Raw genomic sequence first — 19,628 nt, 5'->3', positions numbered from 1 at the left:
CTAGGTAATTGGCACCTCATTCGCTTTTACACTCACTAGTTTAGTGTACGTGTACAAATAATATTTTTGACTACAAATGCTTCATCCCAATTTTATATATATTTTTTATCAATTTAGCATTGATATATTTGTGATAATTTTTATATATACTAACCTTAGCTTGTACTATATTTTCAATTATTGTAATTTAAGGGGGGAGGGGGGAATTTAGAAAACAATATGAAAAATTAGAGTTTTGGAATAAGAAAAATGAATCTAGTCATCTAAAAAATGTAGGGTTATTCTCATTATTTTATTCTCTTCTTTTGAGTCGTCTACTTATTCTCATCTCATAAAAGTTTATACAACCAAAACTGACGACAATATATAAATAAATATCAAATATGTGAATAAAGTTACAGACGAACATAAAAAAAAATAGGGGTGTTCACGATTTGACGGAAAACCGATCCAAACCGAAAACCTAACCAAACCGATTAAGTAAACCGATATTTTTCTTGATTTGGATTGGTTTTGGTTTTAAATTTTAAAAACCGATAATATTTGTTTTGGTTTTGGTTCTATTTTAAAAAAATCGAAAAATAAACCGAACCAAGCCGACTAATTATATACAAAATTTAATACAGTAATTATTTATATACAATATAATATCTTTTTGTAAATAATTTTAAATATTTTATGCATTTTAATTGTTATTTTGAATTTTGGTTTATCTTTTTATATCATTAAAGATTGCCTAAGCCCAAAATAATAGGACTCGACCAATTTTCTTTTCATTAAGAGACTCTAATTTTCTAACCCTCCGCACATACTTTTGCCTAACAACAACAACAACAACAACCCGGACTTTTGCCTACATAATAGTTAAAAAAAAACCACCACAAGAGTAAAGAAAGCAAATTCAAATTGCAAGACAACAACGGCTAAAGCTTAAGAAAGCAAACTTTTAGTTTGTTTTTTGTTCATTCTTTTCATATAAACAAGTAAATAATCTTTCAGTTCTGAAAGAAATATATAAAAAAGCATAAATTTAGCAAATTATTTTCAGAATGTTGTCTAGCATTGTTTTATTATTATCGACGTATCATTAGCTTACTAAGAACCGAAAAACCGAACCAAACCAACAACAATCAAACCGATGGTATGTATTTAATTTGGTTTGGTTTTGGTTTTAAAATTTTAAAAACTGATTAAATTGGTTTGGTTTTGGTTTTAATCAAAAACCTACCAAACCGAACCGTGAACACCCCTAATAAAAAATACTAAGCGACTTGAAGTTTAAATCAATAATTAAAGCTTGGATCATAAATTAATATGATTAAGTTATCATGCCAATAAAAATTTACAAGAACTATGAAATACATGGCACATTAAAAAAAATTAAAAGACTAAAAGAATTCATTCCTCCTAATCTCGTCCCAAAATCATATGAATACTATATTCATCAGATAAATAAATATAAAATATAAAAATATAATGGAAAAAATTGAATTTTTCTGTAAAAGCCTATCAGAAAGAGAACTAAATAACTTTCAATAGCCTATCCAACAATTAATAACTAACCATGGAAGCTTAGGAACAAACAAAATATTGAAATAGCAATACATGTGTCGAAATAATTGAAAGTTTTAGACCGAAAAAGAGAAAGAAAAAAAGAAGAGATTTTTGAATGTTAAATCAATAGGTAATTTGACTTCAAATTGTAGTTCTACAGGCAATCAAATATGTATTTGTTGTATTTTTTCCAACTTTTCTGTCAAATAAAATTTACTACATTCGAATTTTAAAAATTAAAATTATACCAACATATTTTTGTAAGGAAATCAATTCAAATCAGTAGATCTTGTTAAATAATGGATTGAATTTAAATTCGGTTTTTTTTTGCCATGAATTAGAGCTTTATGTAGCTGCTATATATGTATTTCCGCCAATAATATCTTCTTAAAAGATTTACTACTTTTTGAATTGTAACTGAATAGAATTTATTTGAGTGATATAACAACAACAACAACAACAACAACAACAACAACAACAACAACAACAACAACGACCCAGTATAATCCCACAAGTGAGGGTAATATGTACGCAAACCTTACCCCTACCCCGAAGGGTAGAGAGGCTGTTTCCAGGACCCTCGGCTCAAAAAAGTAACAGGAGACGATATATTAGTACCATAAAAATGCATAATAAAATAACAGCTTTATAAGATATATGAAATACAGAATATGAAATACGAAATAGATGGCTGGTATAGTAAAAACTAGCAGGTAAAGCCCTGCATCAATAGACGACCAATGGCATTCTTAGTCTAACTCCTAACTGGCTAGTCTCACTCTATTGTATTGTAGAAATATTCACAACTTTCCCCTAACCTACAACCTTAATGTGCGACCTCCATAATTCCCTGTCAAGAGCCATGTCCTCAGTAATCCTAAGTCGCGTCATGTCCTGTCTGATCACCTCTCCCCAATACTTCTTAGGTCGCCCTCTACCTCTCCGCGTGCCCACTACAGCCAGTCGCTCACACCTCCTCACCGGTGCATCAGTGCTCCTCCTCTGAATGTGCCCGAACCATCTGAGTCTTACTTCCCGCATCTTGTCCTCCATGGGGGCCATGCCCACCTTCTCTCGAATATCTTCATTCCTAATCTTATCCATCCTTGTATGCCCGCACATCCACCTCAACATCCTCATCTCTGCTACTTTCATCTTCTGGATGTGTGAGTTATTTACCGGCCAACATTCAGTTCCATATAACATGCAGGCCTAACCACTGCTCTATAAAACTTACCTTTTAGTAACGGTGGCACTTTCTTGTCACACAAGACTCCCGACGCTAACCTCCACTTCATCCACCCCACCCCTATACGGTGTGTGACATCCTCGTCAATCTCCCCGATCCCCTGAATAACTGATCCAAGGTACTTGAAACTACCCTTCTTGGGAATGACTTGAGAGTCAAGCCTCACTTCAACTCCCGCTTCCGTCGGCTCAACCCCAAATTTGCACTCGAGGTATTCCGTCTTCGTCCTTCTCAACTTGAAACCTTTAGACTCAAGAGCATGTCTCCAAATCTCTAGCCTCTCGTTGACGCCGCCTCATGTCTCGTCAATTAGAATAATGTCATCAGCAAATAGCATGCACCATGGCACCTCCCCTTGAATATGATGAGTCAGTGCATCCATCACCAGGGCAAATAGGAATGGGCTGAGCGCAGACCCTTGGTGCAACCCCGTAATAACTGGAAAGTATTTAAAGTCGTCTCCTACTGTCCTAACCCGAGTCTTAGCTCCAGCATACATGTCTTTAATCACCTTAATATAGTCAACCGGGACCTCTTTATCCTCTAAGCATCTCCATAAGACCTCCTTAGGAACCCTATCGTACGCTTTCTCCAGATCAATAAACACCATGTGGAGATCCTTCTTCCTATCCCTGTACTGTTCCACCATCCTCCTAATAAGGTGGATAGCTTCTGTGGTAGATCGCCCCGGCATGAACCCGAATTGGTTGTCTGAAATAGACACCGTCCTTTGCACTCTCATTTCTACCACTCTCTCCCAAACTTTCATGGTATGACTTAGTAATTTGATGCCCCTATAGTTGTTACAGCTCTGGACATCACCCTTGTTCTTATACAACGGAACCATTGTACTCCACCTCCACTCTTCAGGCATCCTATTAGACTTGAATATAACACTAAACAATCCAGTAAGCCATTCCAAGCCTGCTCTACCCACACACCTCCACAGTTCAACAGGAATTTCGTCTGGCCCGGTAGCTCTGCCCCTTCTCATCTTATGCATTGCCTCCATGACTTCATCGATCTCAATGTCCCTACAATTACTTAATTCATGGTGACTGTCGGCATTCCTCAATTCCCCAAGTATAATATCCTGATCCCCTTCTTCACTTAGAAGTTTATGAAAGTAGGTCTGTCACCTCCTCTTAATCTGGTCATCTTCCATCAAAACTTTGCCGTCATCATCTTTTATGCACCTCACTTGGTCCAGATCCCAAGTTGTCCTCTCTCTCGCCTTAGCGAGTCGGAATAACTTCTTCTCCCCACCTTTGTTCTTTAGTTCCTCATACAGACGAGCAAAAGTTGTCGTCTTAGCCTCTGTCACTGCCATCTTCGCCTCCTTCCTAGCTACTTTATACCTTTCACTGTTCTCTCTTTTCTCCTCCTCGTCAGTGCTCCCTACTAACCGCAGGTAAGCCGCCTTCTTTGTTTCCACTTTACCTTGGACAACTGCATTCCACTACCAATCTTGTTTGTGGCCATCATTGTGGCCCGTAGATATCCCTAACACCTCTCTCACCGCCTTTCTTATACAGTCCGCCGTCGTCGACCACATTGTGTTTGCGTCCCCACTACTTCTCCAAGCTCCCATTGCCGATAACCTTCCTTCCAACTCCTTAGCTTTATCCTTAGTTAAGGCACCCCACCTAATCCTGGGGCGTCCTTGTACTGACCTCTTCTTCCTCCTTATCCTAATACAAATGTCCATCACCAAAAGCCTATGTTGCGTAAAATTATAAAATAAAAGTTAGAGAATTTTTTTTAACATAATAAATATTATTCTCATTCAGCTAGCTCAATAAACAAAAATATCATATACCATACAAGTTTTTCGGATGCTTTATTTGTGATTTAAAAAGGACTTATATGAAAATTTAAAAATTAAAATTAAATCTTTTGGTCTTTTAAAAATTTAGGATGAAAGTTGACATTATACCTCCTAAAAATTTATAGTGACAATATAAAGTTTAAAAAATAACTAATGTTGAATAATATTTTACTACAACTAACTTAATTTAAAAGGATAATATAGCGAGACATTATCCTATAAGACTGAATAACCGAATGCAAGAAAGAAAAAAAAAATGACAACTCATTTATAATATATTTGGTCATCTACTATTTCATCTTTATTGCTTCAAATTCATATTATTATCAATTTGACTCTTAATTTTATATTATAAATTGACTTTTTAATTTCTTTCACCATTAATGCTCTTCCTACAAAAATTAATTTATATACCTTAAAGAGTTGTCAACGACTTATATAATGAATTTTAAAAAATATTAACTTGAACTCTTTTTCATTAATTAATTCAAAAACTTAATTATTTATTTTCGACATTAAAGAAAATAAATTAACTTTTATTATCAAATTCTTAATATTAGTTCATTCCAATTTTAAAATTTAACTATAATTAGAACTTTGTTGAATAGAATTTTGATTTCAAATAGTTAAAAATTATTAGTATGACAATTTTGATTCGTTTTAGTGCTTCCGAAATCATTGTTCATTAGTATGTCAATTTTGATTCGTTTTTGTGCTTCTAGAATTATTGTGCTTTTTTACTTCTAGAAAATATTACGCATAATTTCTAAAGTTTTGAATAATAAGAAAATCTTATAGTTTAATATAGTTTTAAAGTTTTAATATTAATAGTGTCAAATAAGGACATTCATATAAGGTCTTAAAGCGTTAATATTAATAGACGTCAAATAAGGACATTCATATAAGGTAAAAAGGTTAATAATTTAAAGTTCAAAATATTAGGATTTGCTATCTAGTTTAATAAGGAAAGATTTAATAAAATAAATTTTAGTTGATTTTAAAGTCCTAAAATTTAGGAAAGCAACTTAAAATTACAAATTTATCCAATGTAAAATCTTTTTTTAAAGGGTAAAAATGGCGAACGACATTTCGTTAAGGGTTTCGTGCTTTTAATATAGTATAGATATAGATATAGATATAGATTATATACAGGTGCAACCAATCCATTCCAGTTTATGTAAATCCATTTTTCTTTTGGTACGTTCTAAAAAGAATGACCCTTTTTCTAAATTTGAAGACAATTTAGCTTAAACTTACTATTTTACCCTTAATGAAAAGCTTTTATACACAAATACTTTGGATCCCATTTTGACTTGTTTAGGATCACAAATTCCAAAAGTCTTCAATTTTTTCTTAAACAATGTGCTCAGTCAAACAAGTTCACATAAATTTGAACCGAGGGAATAGTAAAATCTAATGAGTAATGAACACTAATTAATATGAATTGCATGTAGCATCAAATTACCAAAACATATAGTATTCACTTCATTTCATGTGTCTTAGTTTTGATTGAATAATAGAGTTTAGGAAAATACAGAAACTTTTAGATCTTGTGACCTTAAACTAAAGATGTGTGTAATGTATTAAAATGAGTTTTGAACTTGTGATCTTCGTGAAAAATATTTGATTTAGAGTTACTGAACCAGCGTAACAAAAATTGAAATGTGTAAAACAAATTAACATAAATTATCAAATTAAGTCCAACTAGAAGATTGTGCATCTGGCTGTCAAGGTATGGAATGACAAAATAGCTCACGGAAGGAATGACAAAATTGCCTACAGGAAGAGGGCAAAAGGGTAAAATTAGAAAAGTAATGGATCCGATTTGGATCGGGGGATTGAACCCGACGTGAATCGAACACGCAACCTTCTGATCTGGAGTCAGACGCGCTACCATTGCGCCACGGATCCTGGTGGTGCTTAGGGAGCAGGCGAAAACATATTTTAACGTCATTTTTATTAAAAAAAAATCACTTCTTAATTGCTTTCCAAATTCTTATTTTCCTAAACTTTCTCTATTTTTTTTCACGGAGGCCTGCTGATGGTTTGTTCTTTCAACTTGTATTTTTATTCTATTTTTGGAAAATAAAAAAGATTAGTGAATCGGATAAATGAAATATCCAAGTGAGACACTTTTTACTTTTCTAGAAAAAAAAAAAAAAAAAGAAGAAGGAGGAATAGACACTTTAAAAGATATTTACGTTAAAATTTCCACTATACGTGGTTTACATTCCACGTGTCATCATTCTACATCATGTATAGGTCCTACAAAAATCTGATGGCATGCAAACATTCAGAAAATTCACTCCCAGCAAACAGCTTTGACCATGCAATATTTGCAAATATTTAAACAAAATTTTCTCAAATAAACGAAGGAAAAAAATTCATTCAATAAAAGCTTTAAACGTACGTACGACTCACCGAGTAGTCTCAATTCGGTGGCGAAACAATGAAGAAAGCAACACCTGTACGGAATTCCCATACCTCCACGGCGGATCTGTTGACGTGGTCAGAGGTTCCGCCGCGTTCGTCCGCCAATGCATCTCGTTCTCGTCGTGTATGTTTTCATTTTCCATCAAATGTCTGTCTAATATTGAAATATGTAACGCTATCGTTACATATTTACGTGTAACGATATATGTAATTCATTTAATTACGTGTATCTAATATTGAAATATGACGCATTTAATTATTAAATTCTATTATGTTTCAACACGCCTCCTCACATGTCATATTTACGTGTGAACCTAATTATTTTTCATGGTCATACACATGTAATTCATTTTGTATAATGGTCGGTGATGGGACTCGAGGCCAAGATATCTGTCTACTCTAAACGTTGAACTTTGTGACCATCAATCACTTAAGATATTAGAGAATAGAGAGTTGCACTTTTAATTACTTAAGGGTTAGTTTTGTCTTTTACCTTTCATTGCAGCCTTCTGATGGAATGAGTAAGGTGTTGTTTGGAGGGCAGATTACTGATCAGGAAGCTGAGAACTTGAACAAAAGGTAAGGCAAGAAGAAAGAAAAATATATATAAGCTTTTTGAATAATTTAATTTTCTTTTGTATTTGGAATTGAGCTAGAAATTAAATGAATGAATTAAAGGAGGATTTAAATAACCTATGCTAGCTATTTGGAATTAAGGAGTAGTTGATTAATTGATTAGTCGCATCAAATTACAGAAGGATTGATTAGTCGAATCAAATTACAGAAGGATTATCTAGATTATGTTTCCGTGTTGTAACTCATGCTTGCACTTTGCAGACAGAGAAGTTTCTATTGTTTAGAAAAGAAATGAAAAAACAATTAGTAACTCATGACGAAAGCGGATCCAAGATTTAAACTGTATGAGTTCAACTTTTAAGGTTTTCAGTATTGAACTCATTATATCCTTAAAGTTATGGGTTCATATCTATAATTTATTGCGATTTCAGTGAATTTTGGCGCATAAATTTGTGCTCCGCGTCGAAAGTTATGGATTCAATTGAACCTGTTGCTATAGGGCTACATCCGGAGATTGATGATGTCCATCTCATTGAAGAAGTATTAGGCATGTGCCTAATAAGAGTTTTCTTTGGTTTGGTAGCCAACCTTGTTGACTTGGTTTGGTTGGTAGCCAACCTTGTTGAATTTCTTTGGTTTGGTAGCCAACTTTGTTGAATTGTGAAAAGTGTGTGTAAATTTTCAAATATTGTAGGCTTTAGAGAGTGAAGCTTTGGCTATAAAAGGAAAGCTTCAACTCTCATTTCTTCACACCAACAAAGAGAGAAAGAAAGAGTGAGGTTTCACAGACAAGGTATAAGAAAATAGTCTGTGAGGAAAATACAGAGTGAGCGATATTGTAGTGAGGTGGGAATATCAAAAGAGGGTTATTTCTTTTGAGTGTTGTAGTGGTCTTTGGAGTATTTATCTCCGACCTACAAAGTGTAAAATTCCTTACTATAGTGATATCAGTTGCTCCTCTCGGGGTCGTGGTTTTTTCCCTTATTCAGAAGGGTTTTCCACGTAAAAATCTTGGTGTCATTATTACTCTTTTATTATTGTTAATTACCGTATCTCGGTGCTACATTATTATTCCGCTTTATTACCGTGAATATTATTTTGGTAAGGGGTTTATTCCCAACAACTGATATCAGAGCACAGGTTCTGCTCGTTCACTGAAATACTATTCACTGTCGGTAGTACTATACTTGGTGAAAAATAAAAATGTCCGGAGTAAAGTACGAGGTAACAAAATTCAACGGAGATAACGGTTTCTCAACATGGCAAAGAAGGATGAGAGATCTGCTCATCCAACAAGGATTACACAAGGTTCTAGATGTTGATTCCAAAAAGCCTGATACCATGAAAGCTGAGGATTGGGCTGACTTGGATGAAAGAGCTGCTAGTGCAATTAGGTTGCACTTATCAGATGATGTGGTAAATAACATCATTGATGAAGACACTGCACGTGGAATTTGGACAAGGTTGGAAAGCCTATACATGTCCAAAACGCTGACAAATAAATTGTACCTGAAGAAGCAGTTATACGCCCTACACATGAGTGAAGGTACGAATTTTTTGTCACATTTAAATGTGTTTAACGGACTAATCACACAGCTTGCCAACCTCGGAGTGAAAATCGAGGAAGAAGATAAAGCCATCTTGCTATTGAACTCGTTGCCATCTTCGTACGATAATTTGGCAACAATCATCCTGCACGGTAAGACTACTATTGAGTTGAAAGATGTCACATCGGCTCTTCTACTCAATGAGAAGATGAGAAAGAAGCCTGAAAATCAAGGACAGGCTCTCATCACAGAAGGTAGAGGCAGGAGTTATCAAAGGAGTTCGAACAACTATGGTAGATCCGGAGCTCGTGGGAAGTCAAAGAACCGATCCAAATCAAGAGTCAGAAATTGCTACAACTGTAATCAACCAGGTCACTTCAAAAGAGATTGCCCAAATCCAAGGAAGGGCAAATGTGAAACCAGTGGCCAGAAGAATGACGACAACACAGCCGCCATGGTGCAAAATAATGATAATGTTGTCCTCTTTATAAATGAGAAAGAGGAATGCATGCACCTGTCAGGTCCAGAGTCGGAATGGGTGGTTGACACAGCGGCATCTCACCATGCCACACCGGTAAGAGATCTTTTTTGCAGATATGTAGCAGGTGATTTCGGCACAGTGAAAATGGGTAACACAAGTTACTCAAAGATTGCGGGGATTGGTGACATTTGTATCAAGACAAATGTCGGATGCACATTGGTTCTAAAGGATGTGCGGCATGTACCTGATTTGCGGATGAACTTGATCTCGGGAATTGCTTTAGACCGAGATGGATACGAGAGTTATTTTTCAAATCAAAAGTGGAGACTCACTAAGGGATCATTGGTGATTGCAAAGGGAGTTGCTCGTGGCACGTTGTACAGGACAAATGCAGAAATATGCCAAGGTGAATTGAACGCAGCACAAGATGAGATTTCTGTAGATTTATGGCACAAAAGAATGGGTCATATGAGCGAGAAGGGATTGCAGATTCTTGCCAAGAAATCACTCATTTCTTATGCCAAAGGTACAACTGTAAAACCTTGTGACTACTGTTTATTTGGTAAGCAGCATAGAGTCTTATTTCAGACATCGTCTGAAAGAAAATTGAATATACTTGATTTAGTATATTTTGATGTTTGCGGCCCAATGGAAATTGAATCAATGGGCGGTAACAAATATTTTGTTACTTTTATTGATGATGCTTCACGAAAATTATGGGTTTATATTTTGAAAACCAAAGATCAGGTGTTTCAAGTTTTTCAGAAATTTCATGCTCTAGTAGAAAGGGAGACGGGTCGAAAGCTAAAGCGCCTCCGAAGTGACAATGGAGGTGAGTACACTTCAAGGGAATTTGAAGAGTATTGTTCAAGTCATGGGATCAGACATGAAAAGACAGTTCCTGGAACCCCACAGCACAATGGCGTAGCCGAGAGGATGAACCGCACCATTGTGGAGAAGGTGAGAAGCATGCTCAGAATGGCTAAACTGCCTAAGTCATTCTGGGGTGAAGCAGTTCAGACAACCTATTACCTGATCAATAGGAGTCCATCAGTTCCGTTGGCGTTTGAAATCCCAGAGAGAGTTTGGACCAACAAGGAGGTGTTCTACTCGCATCTGAAGGTGTTCGGTTGCAGAGCTTTTGCACATGTACCAAAAGAGCAGAGAACAAAGCTGGATGATAAATCTGTTCCCTGCATATTTATCGGATATGGAGATGAAGAGTTCGGGTACAGACTGTGGGATCCTGTAAAGAAGAAGGTCATCAGAAGCAGAGATGTAGTCTTCCGAGAAAGTGAAGTTGGAACTGCTGCTGATATGTTAGAAAAGGCAAAAAATGGTATAATTCCTAACTTTGTTACTATTCCTTCTACTTCTAACAATCCCACAAGTGCAGAAAGTACAACCGACGAGGTTGCCGAGCAGGTGGAGCAACCTGGTGAGGTTATTGAGCAGGGGGAGCAACTTGATAAAGGTGTCGAGGAAGTGGAGCACCCCACTCAGGGAGAAGAACAACCTCAACCTCTGAGGAGATCACAGAGGCCAAGGGTAGAGTCATGCAGGTACCCTTCCACAGAGTATGTCCTCATCAGTGATGAGGGGGAGCCAGAAAGTCTTAAGGAGGTGTTGTCCCATCCAGAAAAGAACCAGTGGATGAAAGCTATGCAAGAAGAGATGGAATCTCTACAGAAAAATGGCACATACAAGCTGGTTGAACTTCCAAAGGGTAAAAGACCACTCAAATGCAAATGGGTCTTTAAACTCAAGAAAGATGGAAATGGCAAGCTGGTCAGATACAAAGCTCGATTGGTGGTTAAAGGCTTCGAACAAAAGAAAGGTATTGATTTTGACGAAATTTTCTCACCTGTTGTCAAAATGACTTCTATTCGAACAATTTTGAGCTTAGCAGCTAGCCTAGATCTTGAAGTGGAGCAGTTGGATGTGAAAACTGCATTTCTTCATGGAGATTTGGAAGAGGAGATTTATATGGAGCAGCCAGAAGGATTTGAAGTAGCTGGAAAGAAACACATGGTGTGCAAATTGAATAAGAGTCTTTATGGATTGAAGCAGGCACCAAGGCAGTGGTACATGAAGTTTGACTCATTCATGAAAAGTCAAACATACCTAAAGACCTATTCTAATCCATGTGTATACTTCAAAAGATTTTCTGAAAATAACTTTATTATATTGTTGTTGTATGTGGATGACATGTTAATTGTAGGAAAAGACAAGGGGTTGATAGCAAAGTTGAAAGGAGATCTGTCCAAGTCATTTGATATGAAGGACTTGGGCCCAGCACAACAAATTCTAGGGATGAAGATAGTTCGAGAGAGAACAAGTAGAAAGTTGTGGCTATCTCAGGAGAAGTACATTGAACGTGTACTAGAACGCTTCAACATGAAGAATGCTAAGCCAGTCAGCACACCTCTTGCTGGTCATCTAAAGTTGAGTAAAAAGATGTGTCCTACAACAGTGGAGGAGAAAGGGAACATGGCTAAAGTTCCTTATTCTTCAGCAGTCGGAAGCTTGATGTATGCAATGGTATGTACTAGACCTGATATTGCTCACGCAGTTGGTGTTGTCAGCAGGTTTCTTGAAAATCCTGGAAAGGAACATTGGGAAGCAGTCAAGTGGATACTCAGGTACCTGAGAGGTACCACGGGAGATTGTTTGTGCTTTGGAGGATCTGATCCAATCTTGAAGGGCTATACAGATGCTGATATGGCGGGTGACATTGACAACAGAAAATCCACTACTCGATATTTGTTTACATTTTCAGGGGGAGCTATATCATGGCAGTCTAAGTTGCAAAAGTGCGTTGCACTTTCAACAACTGAAGCAGAGTACATTGCTGCTACAGAAACTGGCAAGGAGATGATATGGCTCAAGCGATTCCTTCAAGAGCTTGGATTGCATCAGAAGGAGTATGTCGTCTATTGTGACAGTCAAAGTGCAATAGACCTTAGCAAGAACTCTATGTACCATGCAAGGACCAAACACATTGATGTGAGATATCATTGGATTCGAGAAATGGTAGATAATGAATCTCTAAAAGTCTTGAAGATTTCTACAAGTGAGAATCCCGCAGATATGCTGACCAAGGTGGTACCAAGGAACAAGTTCGAGCTATGCAAAGAACTTGTCGGCATGCACTCAAACTAGAAGACAGTGCTACCTCCTCTAGATGAATGAGACTGGAGGGGGAGATTGATGAGGTCCATCTCATTGAAGAAGTATTAGGCATGTGCCTAATAAGAGTTTTCTTTGGTTTGGTAGCCAACCTTGTTGACTTGGTTTGGTTGGTAGCCAACCTTGTTGAATTTCTTTGGTTTGGTAGCCAACTTTGTTGAATTGTGAAAAGTGTGTGTAAATTTTCAAATATTGTAGGCTTTAGAGAGTGAAGCTTTGGCTATAAAAGGAAAGCTTCAACTCTCATTTCTTCACACCAACAAAGAGAGAAAGAAAGAGTGAGGTTTCACAGACAAGGTATAAGAAAATAGTCTGTGAGGAAAATACAGAGTGAGCGATATTGTAGTGAGGTGGGAATATCAAAAGAGGGTTATTTCTTTTGAGTGTTGTAGTGGTCTTTGGAGTATTTATCTCCGACCTACAAAGTGTAAAATTCCTTACTATAGTGATATCAGTTGCTCCTCTCGGGGTCGTGGTTTTTTCCCTTATTCAGAAGGGTTTTCCACGTAAAAATCTTGGTGTCATTATTACTCTTTTATTATTGTTAATTACCGTATCTCGGTGCTACATTATTATTCCGCTTTATTACCGTGAATATTATTTTGGTAAGGGGTTTATTCCCAACACCCCTGCTGACGATGGTCGAAGTTTTGTACGTATAACATACTCTTACACCTAGCACTAAGCCTGATTGAAACTTGCTATATTCAGGAAACCTTGTTCAGGGTACAAACTAAAGGAGATGCGTGGCAGCAATCTATTTTCTGCTGTTAGTAAAACTGTTGCATCAGAACCTGAACCTGTTAATGCTAATGTTAGCAACAGGACATCTGTCCGGATCGTTCAGGTACTACTTTCCTCTTCAGGATTAACGCTTCATTTCTTTTTCTATGTTCAATGATCAGAGAAGTCCCTTACCGTTCTGTATAAATGGAGAATTCTATTTATAGAGATCGGGTGGAGGGGCGCATTTAATCCTTATTTATAAAAATTATAACAGCCGAGGATCTATCGGAAACAGCCTCCCTATCTTTATAAGGTATGGGTAAGGTCCGCGTATACACTACCCTCCCCATGCCCAATTTATGGGAATACACTGGGTTCATTGTTGTTGTTGTTATAAAAATTATAACAGCACTGGACTAGCAGTATGAGCATGCTACATAATTAGGAAATTGAATAGTAATTTGATCAAATGTTACAATGTCATTGTAGCAAGGTGCAAATGGAGAAAGCCAGATTTCATTCAGTACTGAAGAAAAGATCTCCCCGGAGACGCCTACCACTCCAACAGAAGTGGCGAATCAGAGCGAGTTGAGTGGAACACCAGAAAGCGAGCTAGATAGCAAAGTGAAGAAGCAGCTTTCGGATGCAAAGAGCAAGGAACTTAGTGGAAGTGACATCTTTGGCCCTCCTGTACAAGTTCCTCCAAGATTATTGGCTACTACACGGGCCTCAGAGCCGAAACAAAGCAAAGACATCGATGAACCTGCTCCACGATCTGTACGCACATCTGTCAAAGTTTCTAATGTAAGTTGCCTTCTGAGACTTGTCAAGGTTGGCATTCTCTTCTTATTTTCCTTGTTATGGCTTTTTAGCTTAGTACGGATCTCATTTCTGTCTTCTCAAGGTACGGGTAAGGTCTGGATACACACTAACCTCCCCAGATCCCACTTGTGAGACTGTACTGTGTTTGTCGTTGTTCTTGTTGTATGGATCTCATTTCTCTTGTGCATTTTGCAGCCTGCTGGTGGTCGAAGTAATATCTTGTTTGGCAGCGATGAACCTGTTGTGAAGCCAGTAAAGAAAATACATAACCAGAAGTTTGCGGAGTTAACTGGCAACAACATTTTCAAGGGAGATTACAACAGTCCTCCTGGATCTTCAGAAAAGCCACTGAGCAGCGCTAAGCTGAGGGAAATGAGCGGTAGCAATATATTCGCTGAAGATAAAGTTGAATCCAGAGTTTGCTATGGTGGCGTACGCAAACCACCAGGTGGAGACAGCAGCATCAGATTATTTTAAGTAAATAAATCACATCAAACTGCTACTTATGTTAACCTGTAAATGAACATACTTCAGCTGCTTCTGACTAGTGAGGCCTTCTCATGATCATTGTGGTTTTAGGAATGAGGATTGTAAATTTTGATGTGTCAATCATGTCATATGATTAATATTAACACCCTAATTTGATTCACAATACAGAACTATTATCCTACTGGAGTACTTTACTGCATAATGATCTTTTATGTTTCTTTGACTGGTGCTATGATCCTTCCCATTGGGATAAAACTTTTTTTTTTTTTTTTTTGGCGACTTCGAGAGCAATTCTATAAAATGGTGTCTACAGTTATGTTTTTTTCTATTAGTAAGGCAAATGAGCAACAATCAGTTTGAGTTATTATATTGTCTTGCAAATATTCAGCACTAGCTCGTAGTTTTGGTACTAGAAAATAGACAAGATTAAAAATGACTATATTTGGATGGTGTAAGTAGCACATAGAGGATAACATGAGAGAAGGTTGCCTGAAATGATCTAGACATGTCTTACGTCGACCTTCAGATGTATTTGTTGGAAATGTCTTACATCGACCTTCAGATGCACTGGTTCGTAGGTGTCAAACCATGGTGAGGGGATGTGTTAAAAGGGAACAAAGTAGACCTAAATTCACATAGAACAGAGTTGTTTCAAAAGACATACAATCTAATTGAATCCATGCAGACCTAGTGAAAAATAGGGTACAATAGAAGAGAAAAAATTATATACTGTAGGAGAAACCAACTAGTTGGGAATTTGGGATTAAGTTTGTTAGTACGTTTACTTTAGGTCCAATAATTTCTATTAGTATTTTCTTTATGTTATAGATTTATATGCCAATAGAAAATATGAGAACTTCTTGTGTTCTTTTTTGTTTCTTGTTCTATTTTATATAATGTTGGACCACGATGAGTTTAAATAGAAGCGACATAGACAATGAGGATTTATAAGACCGACAGAAACTTGCTTGAGATTGAGGCTGTAATGTTGTTTTTAGTCCCACAAATGATTTATGGAAAAGTAAAGAAGACCACATTGGACTGAGAAACTCTGTGGGATACAGTACCACACTTTCTTGGAGCAAACACAAACTGCAAAATTTAGGAAACACTTCTCATATCCTACAACATAATTTTCCTTATTCAAAGATCTCCATGCCCTATCAATGCCAAAAGCATTCTTTCATAGCCTCCTGAAGTGTCATCAGAAATCACACGGTCCAGAGGCATGCTGTTCCTCTGGTAATATCTTTCTTTAATGAGCTCCATATCGATTTCAGCCCGAGTTGCAACAACTCTAGTAAGAGACTCTTCATTTGTACCCATCCCCTTCATCGCCAATCGAAGAACTTTCTCAAAGTACTTCTCAGGTTTTGTCAAACACTTTATTGCTGATCTGAGTAATTTCAGGTATGCATCCTTAGGAATGGATTTTAGATCCTGCATATTCCCAATGAAAGATCAAATAAACTTTTGAGAAAGTTCAGTCAAACTTCTCTATAACAACCTCGTTTGTTCCGATATTTTTTGGCTGCTATAGTGAATTGTTGTTATAGACGATATATATCATAACATAATATAAAAACTGGTTCCAAGAAAAACTTGACTTTTATAGTGAATGACTGTTATATAGGGATGTTGTTATAAAGAGGTATGACCATAGATCTTTTGGACAATGGATGTAAAAGCAACAAGGCTTAAGTAAGCAAATTTCAGTATGAGATTTTACTTGAGTTTGGGATTCTACCTTATTGATGGCATTGCCAAATTGATCATTGTACTGGTTAAATGTTGCATTGAGCTGTGTTTTACTCCGAATCGAAAGAATTCTGATGAGTTCCTCATCACTATAAGCATTGTCAGAGATCTTCTCATGTAGTATCTTTGCCTCATTACTTGCCAATGTCATGTTGACCTCATCTCCCTCATATCTGAATGCAGTTACAAGAGGAACCAAAAGCTGTTTGGGGATTAGTTTACCTAAGATAACCACCTCAAGAATTTGCAAAAGGTAACCTATATTTGTTTCTCTGACTCAACCACAAATCTATTGAATGACGGTAGCTTGTTTAATCTTAGATATTAATTAGACAAAAATCCCTTGACTTTGCTTATGCCATTATTTATGAAAACAAATGAAAGTACAACAACAATAACAACAACAGCATACCCAGTGTAATCCCATGTAATGGGATCTGAGGAAGATAGTGTGTATGCAGACCTTACCCCTATCTTAGGAAAATATAAGCACCACATTAATGAAAAGAAAAACAAGAAGGGTGAAAGCAAATGAAAGTACCTTACGAAAATCCTCAGTCGAGTGATCAGAAATATCTTCCTCAAGCGATTTCTTGTAACAAGCGTGGTAGGTCTGTCTAACTTTAAAGAGATCATCGGAAGGCCTGGCACAAGCTATTTCCATGATAATGCAGTTGTTATCAGGTAGATGTTTGGTAGCCTCGTTAGCCAAGCATGCATCGCGCTCAGCTGGATCCATAGTCCACAAATGCACAACGCGCTGTAATGCCATTTGGATTGCATTATAAGCAGAGGCAGAATTGAACAACAACAGCATACCCAGTGTAATCCTATGGGGATTCAAGAAAATGCTAAAAGAATGCCACATCTGAAAGTCAAACCAACAACAACTACGCCTCAGTCTCAAACAAGTTGGGGTCGATTATATGAATTCTAACTGACTACGTTACTCCACTTAAATCATCTCATGCCAATATATGAAAGTCGAATCCATGACTTAAAATTCTTATGACTCCGTTTGTCACTGCACTAGAAGCTTCTCTTGTGTTAATGAAATTCAACATTTAATATGCATACATAAAAAAGATTTTCGTCTATACACTACAGTACTACAATTTTCCGGCAAAAGGAGATTCAATTGTCCACCCTTGGACCAATGTGGTTCCACCATTCATCGTAAAGCAATATTAGACTTTGGTTTGTTTGAGAATAAAAATGTGTTTGTATCTTAGTGCTGTTGAATATATTTAATAAAATTCTAACACTTATTTGAAAAATGTGCTTGTGTTATAAGTAATTAATCCAAGATACTAGAAATGTACAAATGAAAGAATGAACAGATAAAGCAGGTCTCTAATATTCTGCATGCTGGTAGTGGTACAGATCAGAAAATAGGCCATCCAATTACAAACTAGAATTTTCACTTCTTGCCCGTACCAGAAATTATTTATATTCGGTAGCCGAAAAACTGTATATAATTTGTATAATTTTTGTCTATAATATACAGAATATATATATATATACACACACACAAAATATATAAAAAAAAAATTGGCTACTATTTTGAGAGCGGTTATACACTTTCAGAAGGAAAACCTGAACCTAACCTGAAAGTCACCTGATATTTCACCATCTAAGTCCTTGAGAAGATCCTTTTCATAAGTAGTTTGATAAGTTTCTCGGATTAACTTGCGTTGTGCTGCATTTCTATGACCCAAGATCTCAATAATACGCGCTTCATCTGTTCCCAATCCTACAAATGTACGTATTTTCAGCACACAATCAAATGCGGATGTAGCATGGGTTCAATTGGATTCAGTATTTTTCATACGATATAAATATATGCAAAAAATCACTAAAGTTTATTAATTCAGATCTGAATTAATAAATCAAGCTGGTAAAAAGAGAGAGACCTACAAATGCTTTTCTGAGTTGTTGAGAATCCTCAGCTGCAGAAGGAACCAACTCTGGAATTTTTAGACTTGCCATTGTTTTTCCTTCTTCTCTCAATGTTGAGAATATAGATTTCTTCCTACTTGATGATCTGTGATCTGTTACTTCATCCCTACATATGCGATATAAAAGGAAAGAATATTCAGACAATGTACATTATGAAAACGTTACGTCAATTTAATTAAGTTAGTTGGGTTCGATTATATGAATCCTTAATATACATTTTTGAACACATGTAAATATTTGGAGTATTGGGTATGTTTGGTAATGTTTTCCAAGAAAATATTTTCTTGGAAAATAAGTAGTAATCTTACTCATTTTTCGGTGTTTGGTACTCAAATTAAGGAAAATAATTTCTCAAGAGTATTCATAAATAATTTAGATACAATAAACATGAAGTCATAAACTTTCGAACCAATAACCTTCCAAATCCACAAATTTCATAAACTTTCGAAACCGCAAACTTTCGAACCCGTAAACTTTATAATTTCTAAATACTCGTAAACTTCCAAACACATAAACATCCGAACTTATAACTTTGGAACTTGTAAAATTTCGAACATGTAAACCGAAAGATGAAAAAACTAAAACTGAAAATATAAAAAAAATATATATTTTTTTTGGGGGGGGGGGGAGGGGGGTTGCAGATAAACGAAAAAATAAAAATTTGAAATTATAAAAAAAACTTTTTTTTGCTGGGTGGGGGTGGGGGCGGGGAATGGGTGGTGCAGGAAAACGAAAATACTGAAATTTGAAAATATAAAAAAAGAAAGTAAAAAAATTTATTTTTTTGGGGGGAGGGGGGAGGGGAGGGGGTGGCAAGGGCAGGGAGGTGCAGAAAAACGAAAAAATATAAATTTTAAAAATACAAAAAAAAAAGTAAAAATTGCACGGGGGGAGAGGGAGCAGGGTGGATGACGACGGAAAAAAAACTGAAATTTGAAAAGAACAAAAAGCCTTTTTAGAGAGAGGGGGTGAGAGAGGTGGGGTAGGGAGAGAAGGGGGCAAGGGTTGAGTTAGATG

The 19,628-nt window shown here is 36.5% G+C and overlaps 2 protein-coding genes and 1 non-coding gene across 4 annotated transcripts; 1 reads left to right on the top strand and 2 right to left on the bottom strand.

The window, feature by feature from the left end:
* Window positions 1–6,470: 6,470 nt before the first annotated feature.
* On the bottom strand, window positions 6,471–6,542 carry TRNAW-CCA (transfer RNA tryptophan (anticodon CCA)). Its single transcript has one exon. It is a non-coding gene; the product is annotated as a tRNA-Trp (tRNA).
* Window positions 6,543–6,962: 420 nt separating this feature from the next.
* LOC107771457 (uncharacterized) lies at window positions 6,963–15,117 on the top strand. Its single transcript, XM_016590820.2, has 5 exons — window positions 6,963–7,188; window positions 7,570–7,643; window positions 13,569–13,704; window positions 14,073–14,387; window positions 14,601–15,117. Exons 1-5 carry the CDS (start codon window positions 7,081–7,083, stop codon window positions 14,880–14,882), a joined length of 915 nt encoding a protein of 304 aa, XP_016446306.1. The 5' UTR covers window positions 6,963–7,080; the 3' UTR covers window positions 14,883–15,117.
* Window positions 15,118–15,851: 734 nt separating this feature from the next.
* Window positions 15,852–18,756, bottom strand: LOC107771458 (annexin Gh1-like). 2 transcript variants are annotated; one of them, XM_016590821.2, is made up of 5 exons: window positions 18,566–18,756; window positions 18,260–18,405; window positions 17,194–17,520; window positions 16,642–16,854; window positions 15,852–16,334 (listed from the first exon to the last, which is right to left on the bottom strand). In XM_016590821.2, exons 1-5 carry the CDS (start codon window positions 18,639–18,641, stop codon window positions 16,038–16,040), a joined length of 1,059 nt encoding a protein of 352 aa, XP_016446307.1. In that variant the 5' UTR covers window positions 18,642–18,756; the 3' UTR covers window positions 15,852–16,037. The 2 variants fall into 2 exon arrangements, with proteins under 2 accessions (XP_016446307.1, XP_016446308.1); XM_016590822.2 differs by having other exon boundaries at window positions 17,194–17,412; window positions 18,566–18,753.
* Window positions 18,757–19,628: the final 872 nt, after the last annotated feature.

This window comes from Nicotiana tabacum, chromosome 11 (assembly GCF_000715075.1).
Source record: "Nicotiana tabacum cultivar K326 chromosome 11, ASM71507v2, whole genome shotgun sequence".
NCBI lineage: Eukaryota > Viridiplantae > Streptophyta > Magnoliopsida > Solanales > Solanaceae > Nicotiana > Nicotiana tabacum.
Note: the sequence above shows the minus strand (reverse complement) of the source record. Positions and strands in the feature narration are given on the sequence as shown.

Coding starts and splice junctions, on each gene's coding strand:
- LOC107771457 (XM_016590820.2), top strand. CDS start 7,081: ATGAAGAAAGCAACACCTGTACGGAATTCCCATACCTCCACGGCGGAT. Junction 7,189..7,569: donor ATGCATCTCGTTCTCGTCGT/GTATGTTTTCAT, acceptor CTTTCATTGCAG/CCTTCTGATGGAATGAGTAA. Junction 13,705..14,072: donor CATCTGTCCGGATCGTTCAG/GTACTACTTTCC, acceptor ATGTCATTGTAG/CAAGGTGCAAATGGAGAAAG.
- LOC107771458 (XM_016590821.2), bottom strand. CDS start 18,641: ATGGCAAGTCTAAAAATTCCAGAGTTGGTTCCTTCTGCAGCTGAGGAT. Junction 18,406..18,565: donor ACTCAGAAAAGCATTTGTAG/GTCTCTCTCTTT, acceptor GTACATTTGTAG/GATTGGGAACAGATGAAGCG. Junction 17,521..18,259: donor AAATATCAGGTGACTTTCAG/GTTAGGTTCAGG, acceptor TTTGACTTTCAG/ATGTGGCATTCTTTTAGCAT.